The sequence below is a fragment of the Pelecanus crispus genome, chromosome 3 (genome assembly GCF_030463565.1).
Source record: "Pelecanus crispus isolate bPelCri1 chromosome 3, bPelCri1.pri, whole genome shotgun sequence".
Classification (NCBI taxonomy): Eukaryota; Metazoa; Chordata; class Aves; order Pelecaniformes; family Pelecanidae; genus Pelecanus; species Pelecanus crispus.
This window is the reverse complement of record NC_134645.1, coordinates 28052704-28072516: the sequence shown is the minus strand read 5'-3', so window position 1 is coordinate 28072516 and position 19813 is coordinate 28052704. Positions and strand designations below refer to the sequence as shown.

The 19813-nt window shown below is 44.1% G+C and overlaps 1 protein-coding gene across 21 annotated transcripts in view; it reads right to left on the bottom strand.

Moving 5' to 3' along the window:
• Positions 1–19813, bottom strand: part of NRXN1 (neurexin 1) — a 728426-nt gene that overhangs the window by 265761 nt on the left and 442852 nt on the right. For 3 of the 21 annotated variants that reach the window (XM_075708534.1, XM_075708536.1, XM_075708537.1), the window contains exon 1: positions 15991–16228. The exons of the other annotated variants lie outside the window; for them this stretch is intronic. In XM_075708534.1, coding sequence (XP_075564649.1) covers positions 15991–16228 — 238 coding nt within the window. Of the gene's footprint in view, positions 1–15990; positions 16229–19813 lie in introns of those variants that run through there. 21 annotated transcript variants of the gene reach the window in all.

The following is a 19813-nucleotide window of genomic DNA, read 5'->3' as shown; positions in this document are numbered from 1 at the left end:
AGATTCTAAACACAGGTGAAGAAAGTCTAATTGAAGGATATGTGAGATCAGAACCTTCATTAAACATCTCATTGGAATAGCTACATCAGTTATCTTTTTTCATTTTGTCTTTTAACATTCATTTCATTGGAATAGCTACATCAGTTAGCTTTTTTTTGTTGTCTTTTAACATTCAAGAGGTAGAATGCATAGTTAACAGCATTGTCTTAATGCTTGCAATTAATGTATACACACACACATATATACACACGTGTGTCTGTTGGCATGACTGAATACTATTCTGCTTCAAAGGGCCATGCTTTTGAATCCAGTACAGGTTGCCAAAAATGATAGCTGAAGACAGCTGAAGGTTTATCACACAACCAGGCAACTCTCTTAACAAGGGGCTGATATAATTGGTGAAGAAACTGGTGTATTTATCTGGTATGTCCAGACAATCCTGTGGATAAAGAATTCCAGCCTCTCCTGCAGCCTCTGCTTTCCTTTAGGGATCCCCACGCTCAGCACATTTACCACACCTGAAAAGGACTGATTTGGCCCTTATGTGGGTAGGTTTTTTTAGGAAAGCATATTTACATAGAAGGTGAAGCATTACTTTCTTCTCTCAATAAAGAATTTTTGGTAAAAGAAAAAAAAAAACCAAACCAATTTATAACTCTTTTCCATTTAAAGTAATTTTCCCTGATACGAACTGGGTAAATTACCAAAAATTGTAAGTATAATCATTTTGTTTCACATGCATGAACTAATATATGGGACAGCTAAATGCCAACTGGTATCATCATCATGCCTACCAAGTTAAAACACAGTGTTTTTGTTATTCTTACTAACCATTTGTGGGGGAAATTTCAATTCTGAAAACAAAAGTGGCCTGTCAAAAATATTCTTTTATAAGAAAACTTAAAAGAAAAAAGACAGGAAATGTTCTTGTGTATTGTTCATTTAAAGAAAAAAAAGAAAGACAATGCTGTAGAAGATAAGAAAAATTATGCATAAGTAGAGGTCCATGCAAACTTTCAGCAAGGCTTCTAGCCTGTTGTTTTTGTTTATATTTAAGATACAAAGATATTTTAATTAAATTAGCTTTTATGTAGTGAGTTCTCAATTTAATGAAACATTTAAGACACATTAAGCATATAAAATGACATCTTTTAAATTGCTAAAATACTTGGATAAGATTTCAGGATGTGTACCTTTCGCTTCATGGATAATTCATTTGGCTATCCTGGCAACAGTGTTTACCATATACAATTTTTATTCACTAAAGTCTGTATTGCTGCATGTAATTCACAACAACATAAAATAAGCAACAGTTTAGCTGCAGTGAAGGCTCTTTGTCTGTTTTCTTAAATTAAACAGGACTGTCCATGCCTTGTGTGACATTAGCTTCCCACCACAGCTCCCAGTAGGGGATGCTGGTCAAGCTGAAAGCAGAGCATTTGCTCGCTGACATACCAGTAATGTTCCCCTCGTTTCAGAGTTTGTGACAATGAAGAGAATATTTTATCCAGTGGTTCAATCACACCTTTGATTAGATAACTCTCACAGACATTTGAAGGGTCCTGCATCTTCAACAGATCTGCCTGCACAAATGCCGCAAAAAGCAATTTAGATACCAAGCTGAATTGGCAATCTTCCTGGAAGGTTTGTCCATTAAACACTGCAAAATACAAATTCCAACCGTGTCTATCAGGAGAGGATCTGACCTAGACGTTCCTGGCACCTAGACCTGTTTTTGGTTCCTAGACCACAGTCGACAGCACCCCTCTGTATCTGGTATAGGCACACCTCATAGCTAGGCCTAAAGAAAAAAACCCGGTGGCCTGAAAGCCATGGCTGACAGCAACATGAGTTAGATGAAAACATGGTTCATTTAAACACGGCTTTATACACAATATGTATCATAGAATCATAGAATCGTTTAGGCTGGAAAAGACCTTTAAGATCATCCAGTCCAACCATTAACCTACGCTACCAAGTCCACACTAGACCAATCAAGGGTAGACTAGACTAAACCATGTCCCCAAGTGCCACGTCTACCCGTTTTTTGAACACTTCCAGGGAGAAACATCATACAATGTTGAAGTTAACCCATATATTGTTTTCTTATTTTCAGAGTATCTGGATAATCACATCAGAGAGAGTTTCTTGTGCATATTGGCTCCCAAGGAGGAGGCCAGAGGTTTTTCCTCTGTATGGTGTTTAATCTTACAATATCTGATTAAGGACATTCAGCTTAGATGAGTTCGCCTGTACCTGTGAGTCTCATTTTCTTTTTCTTTTTCTTTCTTTTTTTTTTTTTTTTTTTTTTTAATAAGGGCTTGTTACTGTTGGTTGATTATTTAACTTTCATATAATGCATAGGACCTAGATTTTTAGAAGATGGTGATCTGGGTTAGATGGACAGTACCTGCATTTATACACCGCATTCACCTGCACTGTTTTACTCTTGTGATAAATACTACATAGCAGATAAATCATTTTAACCTCATTAATGAACTATCCCTAGGACTATATTAGTCAATCTGCAACAGTTTGTGCATATTCAAATTAGAACTAAACCAAGTTCACTGACTGAAATACACCACTTGGAATCAGCAACACCGAGTGCTAGTGACGACACTACCTGAAGACCCAAGTCTGAAATGCAAAGGAAAAGCGGGGAAATGGAGAGTCCTCTCCTTCCAAATCTGCTACAAACTTGGTTGCCATTTCCTAGAAAACTACTAATAAGGCATGAACTTACTGAGAAATTGTAATTGGTTTTACCCTTACCAGAATTTAATACACCCAATCACATAATTAAAATCACAAGACTGCAAAGTAAATGTTCTAGAGGGTCTTTGGCTGACTGACTGCAAAAGAAAACACAGAGCCGATGCAACGGTGATCTAGAATTAAGACAGAATGTCCGAACATGACAATACATCCTGACTTCTTTAAAAGGGTTATCTATAAACATTAGATGTACACCAGTAAATTTTAACTACTGTACTTTCATTGTGCATATTTAACTCCTTGACAATTATGCAATTTAGCCCAGAACATTTGGATTGATGTCTCTGCTGAAATCGAAGACAAGAAACATTTTATATATTGCTAAGTGACTGTCCAAGAATATTTAATGGGTTTCGATGAAGATGCAACAAAGGTATATCTAAGATAATGGAAGAAGCTGTCCTCCAGCTATGTTTATGAGGAAATACATCACTATTAAATCTTAGTCCATTCTATAAGAAAATAAGCAAAAGCGGTATAACTGTAGCAAGAAGAATAGCCTTATTATAAGAAGATCTAAGAACACCTTTATTTCAAAATTGGGTTAAAGGTATGACAGACTGTGCCACATAGCAAAAAAAGGTCTGTGCCATTAATCAAGAAATCTAAAATTTGATAAAAAGTGTGTGTGTGCGGAAAGATCATTTCATAAACACATTTAAGTGAATATGATGTAATAAATTGAGCCTATGGACATGTGCTGAATAAATATTTATGACAGTAGTAAAATGTGCCAGTGGTATTTATTATTTCAGAGTTTTCTCCATGACAGGTAATGATTTTTCCCCCTTCTAATTATGACTCAGTGTTACATCTTTATTTTTAGTTTTTCTACTGCATATATGCACCGAACATATACCATATGAAAAAGTAACATTTTAAAAATGTCATAACAAAATCAAAAACTTCATGCCACACTGCAGATCTGGAGTCCAAGGGAACATATTTCCACATTAGAGAATACAATTGACCTAGTACCTCGAAAAGCTACTAAAATATCTCATTAAGTTTCTACTAGATAAGCGTAATGCTCCCTGATTTTTCATCTCTTTCTGCTACCAGTGAAGAAAATTATAAAGATGCTAAAGAAACAAAAGGACACTGATTCAAATTTTATGTCTAATAAACCTTGCTCTGAGGGACTAAGCAGACTTCATTGATGCAGAGGTTTTGTAGTGGACAAATTCCATCCAGACCACTTTTACGCATATTGTTAGTGTGCACTCATCCATCAGACTCACAGTAAAATCTGGACTTTCAGGGACAATATTCAACCCCATTCTCTGGCAAACATTATTTGCAGCCCCTCCTCTCTACAGAGATCCCTCATGCCAATGCAATATGAAAGAGGATTTCAGTACATGAGGAACAGCTTATTAATTTTACACAGCTCTTGAGCTATTTTGAAACCTACCCTGGAGAGTACTGTCAGCAGTAGAGAGTGATTATTTCCTCAGCTTTCTTGTCTTTTTCTATTCAATCCATCTGCTTAGCACAATGGGCTCACAACCTCTGACTGAAATTTCTAGATGCCACCATAATACAAACAAATAATATTAAAAATTATAACATCCGCTAAGATAAGAAACAAAAGACACGACATGATGTATTACTCAAAAAAACCCCATGAAATTGTGAAAGAAAGTTAATGCTGACCTTCCTTCTGTGGCTGTTGACTCTTCACATCTATTGGCATGACACATGGACTCACTGCAAACTAAAAAGCCTTGTCCCAGTCATTCTCACAAATAATGGCCTGTGAAATCATTCTGATGTACTGCTAATTATCCTAACAGTCCTAAAGTAACATATGAAAGCCACTAATCCTTCCAAACAAAAGTAGATGTGTCTTCACTGAACGAAATCCTCACCCCATTCACATTCACTTATGGAACAGAGAGAAAATACCTCTCCTACTGATGCCAACATTCAAACATCCAGAGCAATTACATGGAGAGGGAACATTTAAATGGCAAACAGTATCTGTAAAACAAAATGACATGATGTGAAGCCACCAGTTCAAATCTAGACTCAATGCATTGTGACTGCCCTTCTCACTTAATAGACATCAGATACTATGAGCAACTGGAATTACAAGACAAGCAGAGAACAATATTTAAGGGAACTGTCCCCCATATGGCCCCATAAATGTAAGCACCAACGGGAGTTTGGAAAGATTTGACCAAAAGACAGGCAAGTCTCATCTATAAAGGCATGAGAGTGCTAAGCTTAGTGTACTGGCATACACAAAGATCAGTATTTCATGCCTTTTCCACATCTACAATGATTACAATAGCTCTACAAAAATCAAACCAAATAACTGAGAAAGTATTGCCTGTAAAAAAAAAAAAAAACCAACAAAAAAAAAACAGCCAACAAATTTTCACGGGGGAATATATTCCTTTATTTCTGTTTTTCTTTTTCTTAAACAAAGGTATGCTCTGCCTGCGCGACCCATTTTCCTTTTCTTCTTCCCCTCCCCCATTTCTTTGCATCACCCTTTTTCTTTTTTTCACAAATTAGTTCTATTAATCCCACAGTATGACCTACACACTAAAGGAAGGGAGAATGGTATTTGTTCAGCAACTAGTACATTGTTTTAATGGTCCCGGGTCTTAGTATTAGCACAATACAATAGAATGAAACAGCAATACGGAACCCAGCGAGTCTTTGTTGAATTCCTTTTCCCATTTCAGGCTGCTGTGTGACTTACGGTTAGATGCTTGTCACATTTAGATAGGTAAAGCTGCGCACTCCTGAAATAAGCTGGATGGCTATTCATTAACAAGCACAAGCAAAGGCTGAACAGAATAATCCTTAACCTCTGTTGTGCTTAGGTTTTTGTTTGACACACAGCTGTGGGAAAAGCACTGCCCAATGAATGGCTTATGGACGGATGACTGAGGCATGGCATACGCTAAACCAGCATGGAATCTGCTTGAAGCTATGCCAATTGACAACAGAGCGTTACACACCCTGGCCATGCCCCAGATACGTCTCTTACATCGCGGGCAAGTACACAAGAGACACAGAGGGACTTTTCAGATGGCCAATGTGACCACTGCGTTGATTTCTTTGAATGATTCAAGAGGGAACACAAATGAGAAGCTGATTTACCATGCCTCAGCTCCTCTCTGTGAAATGGGAGTAACCATTCCAGACAAGCCTATTGCCAAGATACACTGTCGTGCTGGAGAGATACCAGCGCTTATGCAGGACAAGGGTTAATGTGTGTATGCCACTTTTCGACATGACAGAAACGGGGGATTTTAGCAGTGTTGAACTGATTTACGCTAAGTATCATTTAGCAATGATGACTGCTCCTTTTCTCCCCCGATTTTCCTGGTTTCCAAACTATACTTTGGCAATTAACTGACCCTTACAGAAGACAAAAGCACCATCACACACTATATGCATATGCAAATTTTCTCCTAGATTATATATAATTCCTTTTTTAGTTTTTCTTTCAATTCAAATAATTACATTTGGAAAAAGGAAAAAGAAGAGGAGAGTGATTATCAAATAGCCAGCAGAGATCAAGTTAATGACTTGAAACAAGCAGAAAAATATGCAAAATCCTGACATATTTATTTACTCACACCACACCTGCTATGATCAGCATAGGATAAGCCTTTCTCACGTCTCCAGCAGTGACCTTGTACTGACACAGTGACATTTGTCCCTAGCCCAAGTGCCAGCAGAAGCCATATGAGATACACAGATTGCACTGAAACCCACTTCCCAAAGTCTAAGGCATAAGGCCCTTGACAGGCAAATTTTATCCTACAAGTACAACGAATAGACAGGAGCTGAGGAGTCTTCAGTTGAGTCACTTGCAATTTATATCAGCGTTAATAACTGCCATATCTAAAGTAACCGCCTCTATAGATATCTAGCAGATGTATCGCTTTTTTCCCCATTTAATTATTTACCTTTGCTGACCTCAGGCTCTTTGAAACTAAGCTCCTGCACGCTTACGTACAAATTGCATTTTCATTTAGATAACCATACATCTCATGAAATCATTGCCAGCTGCAAACTGAAATTCAAGTGTCTGAGTTAGATACTTACAGGCCACTATTCTTCTTAACAGACCAACAATTCCTCTTATCTGCATGCTTAACTACAGTTTTGCAATGTCTTGCACAGTAAGATATTCAAACATCTCACTTTAAGATATTTGGTTTTGCTGTTGTTGCTGCAAGATAATGTTGTTACTATTCTTTCTTCACCAACTTCTCCCTCTAAATGCCACACAGTGGATTTTACTATATTCATGTCAGACAACAGCTAAAGCTGTCAAATTGTGCTGAGTGATGAAAAGCAAACTTTATGAGCTAATGTGAGAAGATTTCTACAAAAGTTAAAAATTACCATTACAAAAAAATGTTCTGGCTTCAATCTTAGTGAAAGACTGGTTTTCTGTTAGAAGTCACCACAGTCGAAATGAGCATTTGGCCTACGTACCCTCATACGTAACAATCTAGCTAACAATTTCTAATGAAACCATGTTGCATGTTTCTTAACTACAGTACCTGAAAAATAAAGTATTTTAATTGATAATGCATTAAGTGAGCAGTCACACTCCTGCAACTTAAGTAAAATTTCCAAGCAATAAAAAATTGCTTGGAAAAACTTCCAAGCAATAAAATAATGGTAGACTTCTCCCTGACCTTCCCTTGGCCATATAATGTTTTATTTAACCTCAGTTGACATAACAGATTATTTAGGAAGATGGACATCCATGGCATTTCTATTTTTTTTCAGAATAATCAGCAGCAATGTTTGAGAGCTGCTCTGAATGCCAAGGTTGGGGGGCACGCCCCCGGCGGATTTAAAACCCACAGCAAGGCAAACTGCAAACACAAACCAGCCTGAGAAGAGCCTGGGTGGAAGGATGGGGCTTGGACAGGAGCCACAGCATGTTCTGACCAACTGGGACACCAGGATTTTAGGACGCATCCATTTAGACACAGCCAAAGGGGCTAATCTCACATCTGTTGTTTTGTCACAACTCCTAAACCCCTCTCTGTGGGCACTGAATACCCAAACCCAAAATAACAGCATGATTCAATTCATGCTCATATGTTTTCCATAAGTATGGCAATTCATTATTTTTGCTGAAAGCTCCCTCATAATTCTTGTCATGTGAAATAAAGAGAACACATCCACTAACTGCATCAAACGTATTTTAAAAATACATGTGTTTGCATTATTATTTGCAATAATTCATTCACAGCTTAAAAAACATTACTTTGGTGGAGGGGGACCACATCAGAAGTGCAGTGTGCATGAAGGACATCATATGTGACAGAGGCACAACAGATCAGGTCACACAGTGGAAATTTTGTGCTTGACCTCAATAAGAGCAAATCAGGCCCAGGCCAACAGTCAGAAACACTGTCTTCTTTAGCCCTCAATTACTTCACATATCCTCATCTCCACTGGTCAGTGAGGAGGAGCCAAGCCCACGGCCATTTCTCCCCATCTCCTTTCCACCTCCTTCCCAGGGCTCTAGAGTTGCTGTCACTGAGAAAGTCAACCAACTCCAGTGATTCAGCAATGAAAACATGGATTAAGACTACATCTGACTCCTCTTCAAGGTAGAGAAAGTTTTTCAGAGTTTTTTCAAGTTCCCCCAAGTCTAGTCATTCTCTGCTCTTCTTTATTTTACAATTGCAGATGAGCTGAATTAATGAAGTAAATTAGAGAACCCCCAACTCAGTTGCACATATGCAGGGATAGAAGAACATATTTGGAAAGCAGTCAACTTGCTGTAGAAGCATGTTGGCGTTTCTTTGCAGATACAGCTGCAGTAAAAGAGAGCTAAAGAAAGAGTTAACACTTCTGTCATTTCTGAGTAGGTGTCTGAGCGCATCCCCCGCTAAGGCCCCAGAAGAGCAGAATGATCTGAGCAAATCTTTTATTGCTGAGCCTTCCGTCTCCACGCTCGAGCAGCAAGCTCTTCAGGAAACACCTATGTATTTAAAAGGACAACTCACCATTATGCTGTTTACAGTTCAAATACGTAGAAAAAAAAAAAATAGACTATGCACATTCCCCACCCCTTCAGGTAAACCCTGCCTCAGCTTCAACCTTGTCTTGCCTTCCGAGATTCAGGATCATGGATACCATGTATCTATTGCATGTGTACATTTTTCTAATCAACCAAGCCCCAGAAACAGTAAGGCTTTTGGACTCTTATCCTACCTACAGTGAATGAGCCAGTCACACCCTTGATCTGGGCTTTGATGGATTTGGCCAGTTTAGTGCTTACAGAAATTCAGAACCAATTGCTACAGTTTTCTATGGTGATTCACTAGCCATGGGCCAGAGATGGTGACTGCTCCTAAGCACGGCATCCTCCCCACCACCTAATCCCAGCTCTGTGGAGCGACATCCAGCAGCAGCACTTCTTCTCCCCCCTTCCTTTCCCACTTTATGTTCACTGGCTTATTTTTTTCTGTCAACTAAGGGGGAATAGAATAATTAATTATATTGTTCTGACCAATTACATCTGTGGTTAATGAATATTGTCACTGAACATTTTTTAACATTTTCAACTCTTAGAGAAGTGCTCTCTTTTTGAACTTAACAGTATGGACCATTTTCTCATTATGAGAAAACATCTGTGACATGTATGTGTGTGCATGCGCATGCTTGCGCACAAATAAGTTATGAGAAAGAGGGGAGAAAATTACTTCCAGACACCCATGTTGCTACTCGGAAAGAAAAAATTGTCTAAATGATGGTGAGTACATGGCCTCTCTTCTTTATGTTTGTTACTTTTAACTTCATAGAACAGCATCTTTATTTATAATATACTTTATTTCATCAAATCAGACTGTTGCATTCTACTTATAATCACAGCTACATTCACAGGTCAACTTATTATCACAGCAAGATCTATCAGCTCTGCCTACACTGTATTTACAAACTAGAAAGGAAGTTGTTAGCTTAGAAAAATTTGCTACCGATACTGTGGCAGACCTGAGGACATCAAACTTAATAACACAGAGATAAATTAACTGACACTGGGGAAAGACAAGAAAGAGGTCAGTAATGTCATCTTGATTACTCAGAAAGGTTAAGAACTATTGCAAGCTTTGACCAATGAGAAGACAAAAGAGGAACTTCAGTGAACTACACTACGAGATCTGTTGAAATCCAAGCATATTATCTTATGGTTAACCATGGTAATGGCCATCTGTGTGAGAAAGCTAAGAAAATATTAGGACTGTAGAATTGGTTGTGCTTACTCACACTGGGCATAGCAGTTGTACATCAGTTTTGTCTACAGAGTTCCCCTCTGGACTAAAATGAAGAGACGGAAAGAAATTTCCCTTAAAGCCAAGTCAACTTCTTGCTATCAGAAAAAATCCATCTTTGAAAATTAGAAACAGCAGGAAGTACGCTGTATTGAATGCTAAATTAATTTCTTCTGATAACTTATTTCAAAGAGTATTTGATTAAAAGACAATAAAACATGCTTTAAATCTAGAAAAACATGGTTACCGCAGGCTGAGGCAAAAGTGGTATTGCTGATAAGTGACAACAGAGCGTTGTTATTTGTTTAGCTCTTGTAAAGGCACCCCAGTCAATCAATAGCTGTGCATGTACTAAGGCAGCAGGGCTTGTATAAAGATGCTTATCAGAAATCCATGAGCAACATTCCACTTTTGATTATAGTGCTCCAGACTGCCCGCAATACTGCTGAAGACTGTATGCCTCTTTGACAAGCCATATTGACAGAAATAATAATATAGAAACCACACTTCCTAATATGCATATCTAACTGCACAGCCAATTAACCACTATGCTGACTGAAATTGCTTTGTTATTCATTTTATTCTAACTGATGTTAATACTTCGGCAGCTGATGGGGCTAATAACTGATGGAGCATATTGGAAATTTTGAAAGGGGATATAAAATTTATATAATTTAAAGATGTGGAGAAAGCTGCTATGCTTTACAGTCTTAAAACATGAAAATGTCTCAGTGATGTGTGAGAAGTACTCAGAGCAGAACTAGTAAGTATTTGAAAATCCGTGAATGAAAAGGAAATATAAACCAAGAAGATCGTGATATACAAACAGGTTTGAAAAAACATTTTAAAAGATCTCTCTCTAAAAAAAGGGAATTATAACATGAAGATGAGACTTTTCCACTTCTACCTTTAATATCACATTGTGTAACAATGCTTGAACATCTGGAAACATTCACATTTGATGTTTTAATCAAAATATAACCCTTTTCTGCAACATAATAAGCACATTCTAACTGAAAAATGCCATTTCGTTTACCCTAACCCCTACAAGTATTTGTTTTATTATCATTATATGCAGAAATAGCAATTCCAGTATATTTAAAAACAAGTACAAAGCCATAAATTATTTTTACCTACGCTAATAAGTCTTCCCTTGCAGTTTTCTTACGCAGATAAAATGCTACCTATGCATCATATGCACAGCTTTCAAAGTTGTTTTAGTCATATTTTTCATGATGGTGGTATGAATGATTTTACTGCACTGTTGCAATTCTATTCGGGCTATTCTCACTTAGCGAAAGCTCCTGTGGAGTTCAATGGGTGTCTTCATTGCCTGGTCCAGCCCGCAGTGTGGCACTTCAGTAACAGCGAGCCGGCAATTCCGCTACAGAAGTCTCTCTAAATGGACATAATGTGGATGAATCCAGCGCAGGTGAACTTCAGCAACAATGGCAAAGCAGAGACTGGAAGAAGCTGGCTTAGCTCAGAAGTGGGAGATCAGTATGTGTGTCCCTGCTGCCACGTCACATGCTGGGTAGAAAGGACTGGGGGAGGGAATGTGGTGTGGTCACACACCATCCCTGTGCTCAACCTCAGCTCTCACCTCCAAAACACATCAACTTTTCCTCCCCAAAGCCCTCATTTTCCACAAACTCTTCTTCCTGCTCAGGAACGTTGCTGTTGAAGCACTTTTTCATCCCCGCTCTGCTCAACAGCTTAAATTCCCCTACTTTTCCACCACAAAGGTCCCTAGCACTTCCCCACCCCAAACTACCATTTTCTTAATAACTGTCCCCAGTACCCTATTCCCGCTATTTCAGACTGCCTCCGCTCCTCCTAAACCGTTGGCCTATATCCTGGTCGTCAGTCTCATCAAGTCAAATCCCTTCTGGCACCATGCTAACCCAGGTCCTTAAATGCACAACCCCTACACATACTGGGCAGGTCTTTCTGTTCTGCCTGTGAGCACGTCGATCCTATTCCCTCTGCATTTTTGCCTTTTCTCTCCAAGCACATGCACATACCAATATGCAGATTTCATTCGTCACCTCCTGGCTCCTACTCTAGCAGATTTAAAAAATGCAGAATCAACTTATATTTATCAGAAAACAACCTGAACTAGATCCTGAGGGCACAGAAAGAAGAAATAGCCGGAAGAAATGGACACACTGTACTTGTCGTTTGGTAACTGAATGAGGAACTGAGGGGCAATAAAAGGCCCAGCCTGGTAGAGACCAAAGAGGCGTTTGCAGGAAGGAAGGACTGAATGAGGATGGTGACAGCCATCCACATGGCTACACTTTTAACTTTTTACTTATTCAACGTGCAATTTTCACTTCACACATGACCCATCGTGTTCCTGGATTCTTAAAGAAACTGCCTTTTTTCATTTAAAGTTACTAAGAAATTTGCAATCTCTTTCCATTTATGTGAGCTTTGCCATGGACAGTCCATGTTTTTGTAACCCAGAGGCACTGCAGTATGAGCTACTCTATCTACTCAAAAAAAAAGATTGTATGGCAGATACAGCTATAACAAAAGCAATAGTCGTCGCCTTAAAATGGAGCAAGGAGATAAGAACATAAATCATCAAATAACCCACGTGCTGCAGAGACTGCTGGCTAGTGCTGAGCAGCCCAGGACTTACATTTGTGAACATTAGTCTCTCTCTAACTTCTCTGTACTTCTCTTTACATTGCTGACATCATGATCCAGAGAATTATTTTCTTATTCCTTCCTGCAGCTAAACATTCGGTTCTTTCAACCATCTTTTACCTTCCCGAGTTCAACGAAAGTCAGAAAGCAAAGGTGAAAAATCATTTGGTCATCTTGAAAGATGTTCAATTTTTACTTTTAGTGTATTAAAAAATTGTGTGCTGAACTACTTTTTGCTTAATAGGGTGAGCTAATTGCTTGGTTGGAATTCCATTTATGTCCCTGTGAGGCGCAATAACTGTCCACTAAAACGACATGAGATCATACTACTAAGCAAAATCCCAGCAAAGTTACCTGACGAGAGCGTTAGCAGCAAGATTGTGGTTTGGTTTTTCAAAAGAAGTGGAAAAAATCCAACCATGCTGGGCTTTTGGCTTTGCTTGTACTATTAGCTGGAATTGGGTTGGCTCAAGGCAAACTGAAAGCATAAAAAAATCAGGCCGTTTGCCGAGAGGGTGGGGGTGGCAGGGCTAGCTGGTGCCAGGGGTAGAGGAGGAGGGTGTAGATGTCTGAGGACTGTGGTGACATTTATTGAATGCCTGGGCAAAGTGATCATTTCTCTTTCCTTTGACACTTCTGATTCACAATTATTAGAGAGCAATGCTTTCATCGGGGATCGACTAATTGACCTACCCTAAAAGCTCTTTTCGACTTTTAACAGGTATGATACTACGAAAAGCTGACAAAGTAACAAAAAAGCAGATATGAGGTCACCACAAAGACTGCAACGTTTACGTACAATCGTATTAGACTAGAACAGAATAACTGCAAAACTGAATGGAGCTAATGCTGAAGGATACACCTGAGAATCAAATTCTCCCTTTCACCTGGGTAAGCCAGCAGGGGCTGGGGACACTGAAGGGCACTCTGATGCCGGGGCCAGGAATAAGCACCCCCCCAACACCCCTCATCCAGCTCCCTCTGACTGATGCTTAAAAAAGCAGCGGTGGGCTCCACAGGAGCTGTGTCCAACCCTGCTCAGCCAGAAAGAGAAATGCTTCTGTCAGGCTTATAGAAGCAAATGGGAACACCTCTCTGAAGAATTAATAATGAAAGGAATTAGATGTTTTAAAACACTGGCAGATAGTAGAATTTCTGATAAACACAGAAAAGCAAAGATGTTTAGAGTTATCAAGTAAACGCTCTGAAATGCCTTCTTAGGACACGTAACATCCTTCATTTTGTAAAATCAGCTACTTAACTTCTGGAGAGGCTCCTGGGCTTCCCTATGAAGTCCTTAAGTGGCAGCTCCACTACTTCATCTTTCATTTTCTTTAACAAGACTCGTTTCTCCTGAGAAAGCTGCCTTTTTACACCATCACCCTTTGATTGGGTCCAAGGTAGTGTTTTTAAAAATTGCCAAAAGGTGTGATTTTAAAATGCATTCTACGGAATTGTAGCTGGCACCTTTACAATCACGTTTCTTTTCCCCTCATTCTTTTAGCCTTCCCTCAAATTAACAGCAAGCCCCTAAATGATATCCCCATATGGGCAGAAATTGAAAGCATAATAAGCATATACACATATGTGCACACACATACATCTTTAATTTTCCCCTTTAAGCACACATGGTACAGAACATGCAGCATTCTCAACCTTGCACTGCCTCAGTGCACTACAGAGGAGAGTGGTGGCCTGAATTTCTCAGTCTCTTTTTGGTTTGTTTTTTTTTTTTTGGAATTAGACCAGACATCTAACTTTTTTGTTAAATTAACAAAATGCTTAAGAAAAGCCGTTTCTGTGCACTTTGCCTTCTCCAGCAGATGAGTATTAAAAGGTATTTAGCACACAGTGGGAATTTTCAGGTAAGCAATACTATCATACCCATTAATGCTAGCATTGTTAATCACTGAAAAAAATCCAATAAATCCTAACCACCTCGTGCCTGCAACTAGGTCATCTTGCACAGAGATGCAAAGGTTAAGTACAAGATCTGGTTCTTACTTTGCAAAGCTTGTAAATGACAACGCATGATCGTGCAAATGAAGCAAGGCAAGATGAGAAAATGAAGAAGAATGAAGCTGTATAATCTAATCAGAAGCCAACAAGGGTTTTTCTTTATCTTTTTTCCTCCCTCGGAGACAAAGGGAGGCTTTAAATCCTTAAAACACACTCTGGTGTTTCGCTTTCTTTCACAGCTTTTGGTAACGCTGAACATAGGCGTACCTGTTTTGCGTGTATTTCTGCACGGGTTCCCGTTAAGTATGCGTGCAAAAAGAAAAACTGTAACAGGGCTGTTTAAAGGGCACTGAAGCAGCTTCCTGTCACTTCAGAAACTAAGTACCGGGGCACCGTAATTCTGAAGCAAAATGTATTTGCACCTGAAGACAATTTTATCTCCGTCCCTTTCCTGACCGCTACGGTGGGCGTTATTTCCCCTTCTCAGTGTCTAGACGCTTACTTCTTCCCCGATCCCCCGTATAATTGGCTGACCTTTCCTTTAGTTCATCGACTTTCGGCCAAGGTAATGCACTGGAAGGAGCATGATCATCACCAGCAATTTAAGCAACGCACAGGCTCCCTGCCCGCCCCTCGCCGGGGTCCCTCGGCGCCCTGCCCTGCCTCTCGCCGCGGCGCAGGGCCACAGCCACCCCCCGCGGGGGCCGGCGCTGCCCTGCGGGGGTCCCCGGGGGGGGCCGGGGGGCTGCGGGGGGGGCGAGGGCCGGGACGCTCCCACCCGGGGGCCGCGGCTCCGAGCGCCGCAGGCGCCTCCGGGCTGGGCTTCGCCGCCGGCTGGGCTCTGCCTGCGGCCGGGTGCGGGGAGCGGAGGGGTGCGGGAGAGCCCCCGCCGCCCGCCCCGCGCCCACCGATCCGGCCGGGGCTCGGCGGGGCGCGCAGCGCGGCGACGCCGCCGGCCCCGGGGGACGCCCGGCAGCCCCGGGGGACGCCCGGCAGCGCCCTCCGCCCGCCCCCGCCCGGCTGGGGGCCAGCCGAGCCCCCCGCCCCGCCCCGCCCCGCCCCGCGGCGGCTCCTCATCCCCGAGCCGGGAGCGGCGGGACGGGCCCCCGCACCCCGCCCGTCGGGGCGGCCGGCGGGCCCCGGCCCCGCCAGCCCTTCTCCCGCCTCCCCTCCGCGCTCCTCTTCCTCCCACCGACCGCAGCAGCAGCCCCGGCCCGCGGGGGCCCGGCAGCCCGCGGCTGACCTCTGCGGGGCGACACGGCACGGCACGGCACGGCACGGCACCGCGCACACCCGAGCGCGCAGGGTACCGAGCGGCGCCCAAACCCACCGTGTCCGCCTCGCAAGGAAGCCGGTGACCTGTAGATAGCGATAGGCACTGAATGATGTTTGCTGCTGCCGTGGAAATGGTGAATGTGGTGAGCGCCCAAACTGGAGGCGCCCCACGCCACCCCAAGGAGGCCGCTGAGAGTGAGCGGGACTATCCAGAGCAGGGCCAAGCGGCCCCCGGCGCTGCTGCCGCCGCCGGCGGGTCCCGGCTCCGGGCTGCCCCTCAGGAGCCCCCCCATCCTCCGGTGCACGGCGAGCCGGCCCGCGGCGTCCTCGGGAGGAGCGGCAGCCACAGCGAAGGAGGCAAACTTTGGGCAGAGGCGCGCTCGCACACACGCACACGGCGCTGGCTGCAGCTCACCGCACCAGGCGAGCCATCTCTTCCCTGTGGGAGAGCCTACGAGGATCCTTTTCTCCAGGTCTTCTTCTACCCAAAGCAATCCGAGACATAGCCAGAGGCGGAGAATCCAGGCAGTTCAGAGCCTTCGGAAAGAGGTGGAAGAGGGGAAAAGCCCCGCGCTCAAACAATCGCTAGTTTCAGCTTTCCCGGGGCTGGTGCTCATTAACAATACTCCACAGTTGCAAGGGCTACGAGAGTGCCAAGCATTCCCCCATCCTCAGTAATCCACAGTGTAGCCAATCGTGCCACATTTCTGCTAAGAAAGAAAAAAGGGGATGCCACTCCATCAGCCAGCGCTGGGAAAGCAGAGAAAAATCAAACTGCTGCTCTTCCCTCCATTCATCTCCAAACTGGTGAGCCCTCACCGAGCGAGCTCCCTCCCGGCGCGCACACACACACACGCTCACACTCGCACACTCACACTCGCACACGCCGCCAGACAATAATCAGGCTGCTCCGGCAATCTCAGTGGTCTGACTGTTGACAGTAATACCCGAGGATGTTTTCAGGGAGAATAGTGCACCCTTATGAAAAAAAGCTGGAAGGGGGGGGGGGGGGGGGGGGGGGAGGAAGGGGGAAAAAAAAAAAAAAAAAAAGACCCATGCTTGCGAAGAGCAGGGCTATGCAAATCTGCAGTCTCCAAACAGCAAATCGCTGAAGCTTGGATGCAATGCAGAGGACGAGCCTATGTTAAAGAGGGAGGCTGAGTTCAGCTCCCACACAGTCGCGCCGCCTCCCCTCCGCCGTGCGGGAGCCGCGCGGTGCCAGAACACGGCTCGGGCGGTGCGGGGGGCACACGCACGCCGCTCCCCCCCGCCCGCCACCCATCCGCGCCGCGGAGTCCCCAGCACGGCGGGAGCGCTTCCCCTCCTCTGGCAGTTCGGTTGTACCGGTGTCTCGAAAAAAACCCACTTTCATCTTAAAAAGAACGCTTTCGGGGTCATTTAATTGGCCTAAACTTCGCCCATCAGATGTTTCCCTCTGCCTGTTCGAGCATCGGCTTTGATTATCCGGTAATTACACACACGGCGCCTAACAAAGAGTTACCGGGGTTTTTTTTTGTTTGGTTTGGTTTTTTTTTTTTATTTTTTTTTCCGGCACTACTCAACTACCGCACCTCGGCTGCCCACCGCAAACGCGGCTGCAAATTGGGCCCAAAAAAAACCCGTTTCTGGGCTACCCCCCCCCCCCCCCAGCTGTGCAGGGCGGCGCCGGCAGCGCCCCCCGGGGTGCGGGGCCCCGCCACGGCGCTCGCCCCACGCCGCGCACCCGCCCCGAAAACAGCGGGAGGGGCTGCTCTACCCGCCCCCCCGCACACACACACACCCCCCCCCCGCAGCCGAGGGTGGGAGATGTCACGTTTAAAAGCGAGGGTCTGTATTCAGAGGGAAAACATTTCACCCCTCGGCGGGTCCGGCGCCCCCCCGGAGGCAGCCGCGGGAGGCGCAGCCCCTGCAGTACCGCACCTGGGCGCAGCAGGGTGGGTGAGCGGCTCCCGGCTCCCCCCTCCTCCTCCCCCCCCCCCCCCCCCCCGTTTCCAGCCTGCCGTAGATCTTGTGCCGTGCCTTCAGCAGCATGAGATCATGGGCGCGGGGTGCGGATGCGTGAAAGGGAGCGGGCGAGCAGTGGGTGTGAGAATGCTTTTTTATACATTTTCGCGTTAATTTAAACGAAACCGGCTGCGATTTGCTGAGGCGCCTCCTAATTCACGCGGATGCCAAGGGAAGTCACAACCCCTGCTCAGCTGCGTAGGCTTCGGAAAGGGAAAGGCGTTTCGCCCGGGCTCTGCTCAGCCCGGGCCGGATTGCTGCCCCCGGCGAGGAGAAACGCCCTTCACCGCGGGGCTGGGCCGGGGACCGCACCCCGCGGTCAAGGGACCCCGAAAACCCCAGGGCGGGGGCGAGGAAGCGGCTGCTCCTGCCCTGCCCCGGGGGCGGCGCGCCTCGCCTCGCACCCCGCCCCGCCGGCATGCACCGCAACGCGGCCGCGCCGCGCACCCCAAGTTTTGCCAAGACGCCGAGGTAAAAATTGTAAAAAAGACCGTAACGCCATGACGAGAGTACTCAAGGGGAAGGAAGCAAACCAACCGAGCCACAGGCTTAGCGCCCGAGCCCTTTCTGCCCTTCCCAGGCGCTGGAGGAAGCCCCGCAAGAGCGAGAGGCGGCGGGGCGGGGTGGCCCCCGCAGCTCCCCGCCAACCCAGCACCGCACGCCGGCCCCCGGGAGACTTCCTCCGGGGCAGGGGTTGTCCTCCACCACCCCCGGCTTGCCACAGGGAAAGGCAGCTTATAGGGAAAGTCAGTGACTTTCCCAACCTGGCTCAAGAAGCCTCAGTGTAAAAGAAGCGAGAAAGCCCAGCTTTCCAAACTATCCGCTTGCAACTGCCGTGCGCTGTCACCTCTTAAAAAATAAAACGCGATAAATTCTCCAAGTTTCAGAGCTAAGGGAAGAAGGAAAGATTAAAGAAATCTTAAACATCAGCCTTGGATTCACCAACTCTCCTAAAATTAAAGCCCCGATGTATATTTCCTGTTCATGCAAGTAATATGTGTTAGAAATTTTATCCATAAATACCAGTAGGTTTTTCTATCAATCTGACTCAGGAAACAAAATATTTCCGTCAGTCACTGGAATGAGTTTTTCAGTAAACTGTTCACACGTTGTTGCCGTTTTAGAAACACGCAGTAGTTAACTGACTGTTCTTAATGATTCTAGACATCCTACAGACGAGTAACTTTAAATTGTTATCACTTCTCTGAAATAGGAAGCCGGTATTGCCAACCGTGTAACGATACAGTTGGCATCGCAGTTGTTCAGATACAATTTCAGCTGGCAAGTCCTGTCTAGACTAACTTCTGCTCGGCTGTTTTAAGGCCTCCGTCAAGAGCTGGATTCTGCTACCTCTCACTGGGAGTTTCCCCGTTGGCGTCCGGGAAAGCATGGCTGCCACTCTGTTGTGGGGTTCCCATTAGGTGTAACCTTGCAACAGAGGCCTTCCGCAGACCCCTTCCAGCCTGGTCATTCAACTAAGATACACTTTGGTGCGCATACGGTAGGACTTTGCGTAAGCGTTCTTCCTTCTCTGTGTTGTTAGGTATGTTTGTTTCTTGAGCGCCTTAATTGAAACTCTTACTCCATCTGCCATCTACGGTGTCAGGGAGGCCTAAATTGCTTAAATACCAAGGACAAATGAATAAAATGTTTAGGTACTTCAAAGGTACTTCATTTAATATTTTACTGAAGATAAAAAAGGTGTTTAAGTGCTCGGTATTATTAAATATGTACTATTTATGCAGTGCACACACGTAACTGCCACTAAAGTTTCTAGCTTAAACCTGTGCTTGAGAAGTTTTTTCATCAGATAGATTATAATGGGTCATTTTCATTTTTAGGTGTTACATTATGACGTTAAACATTATTTAGGG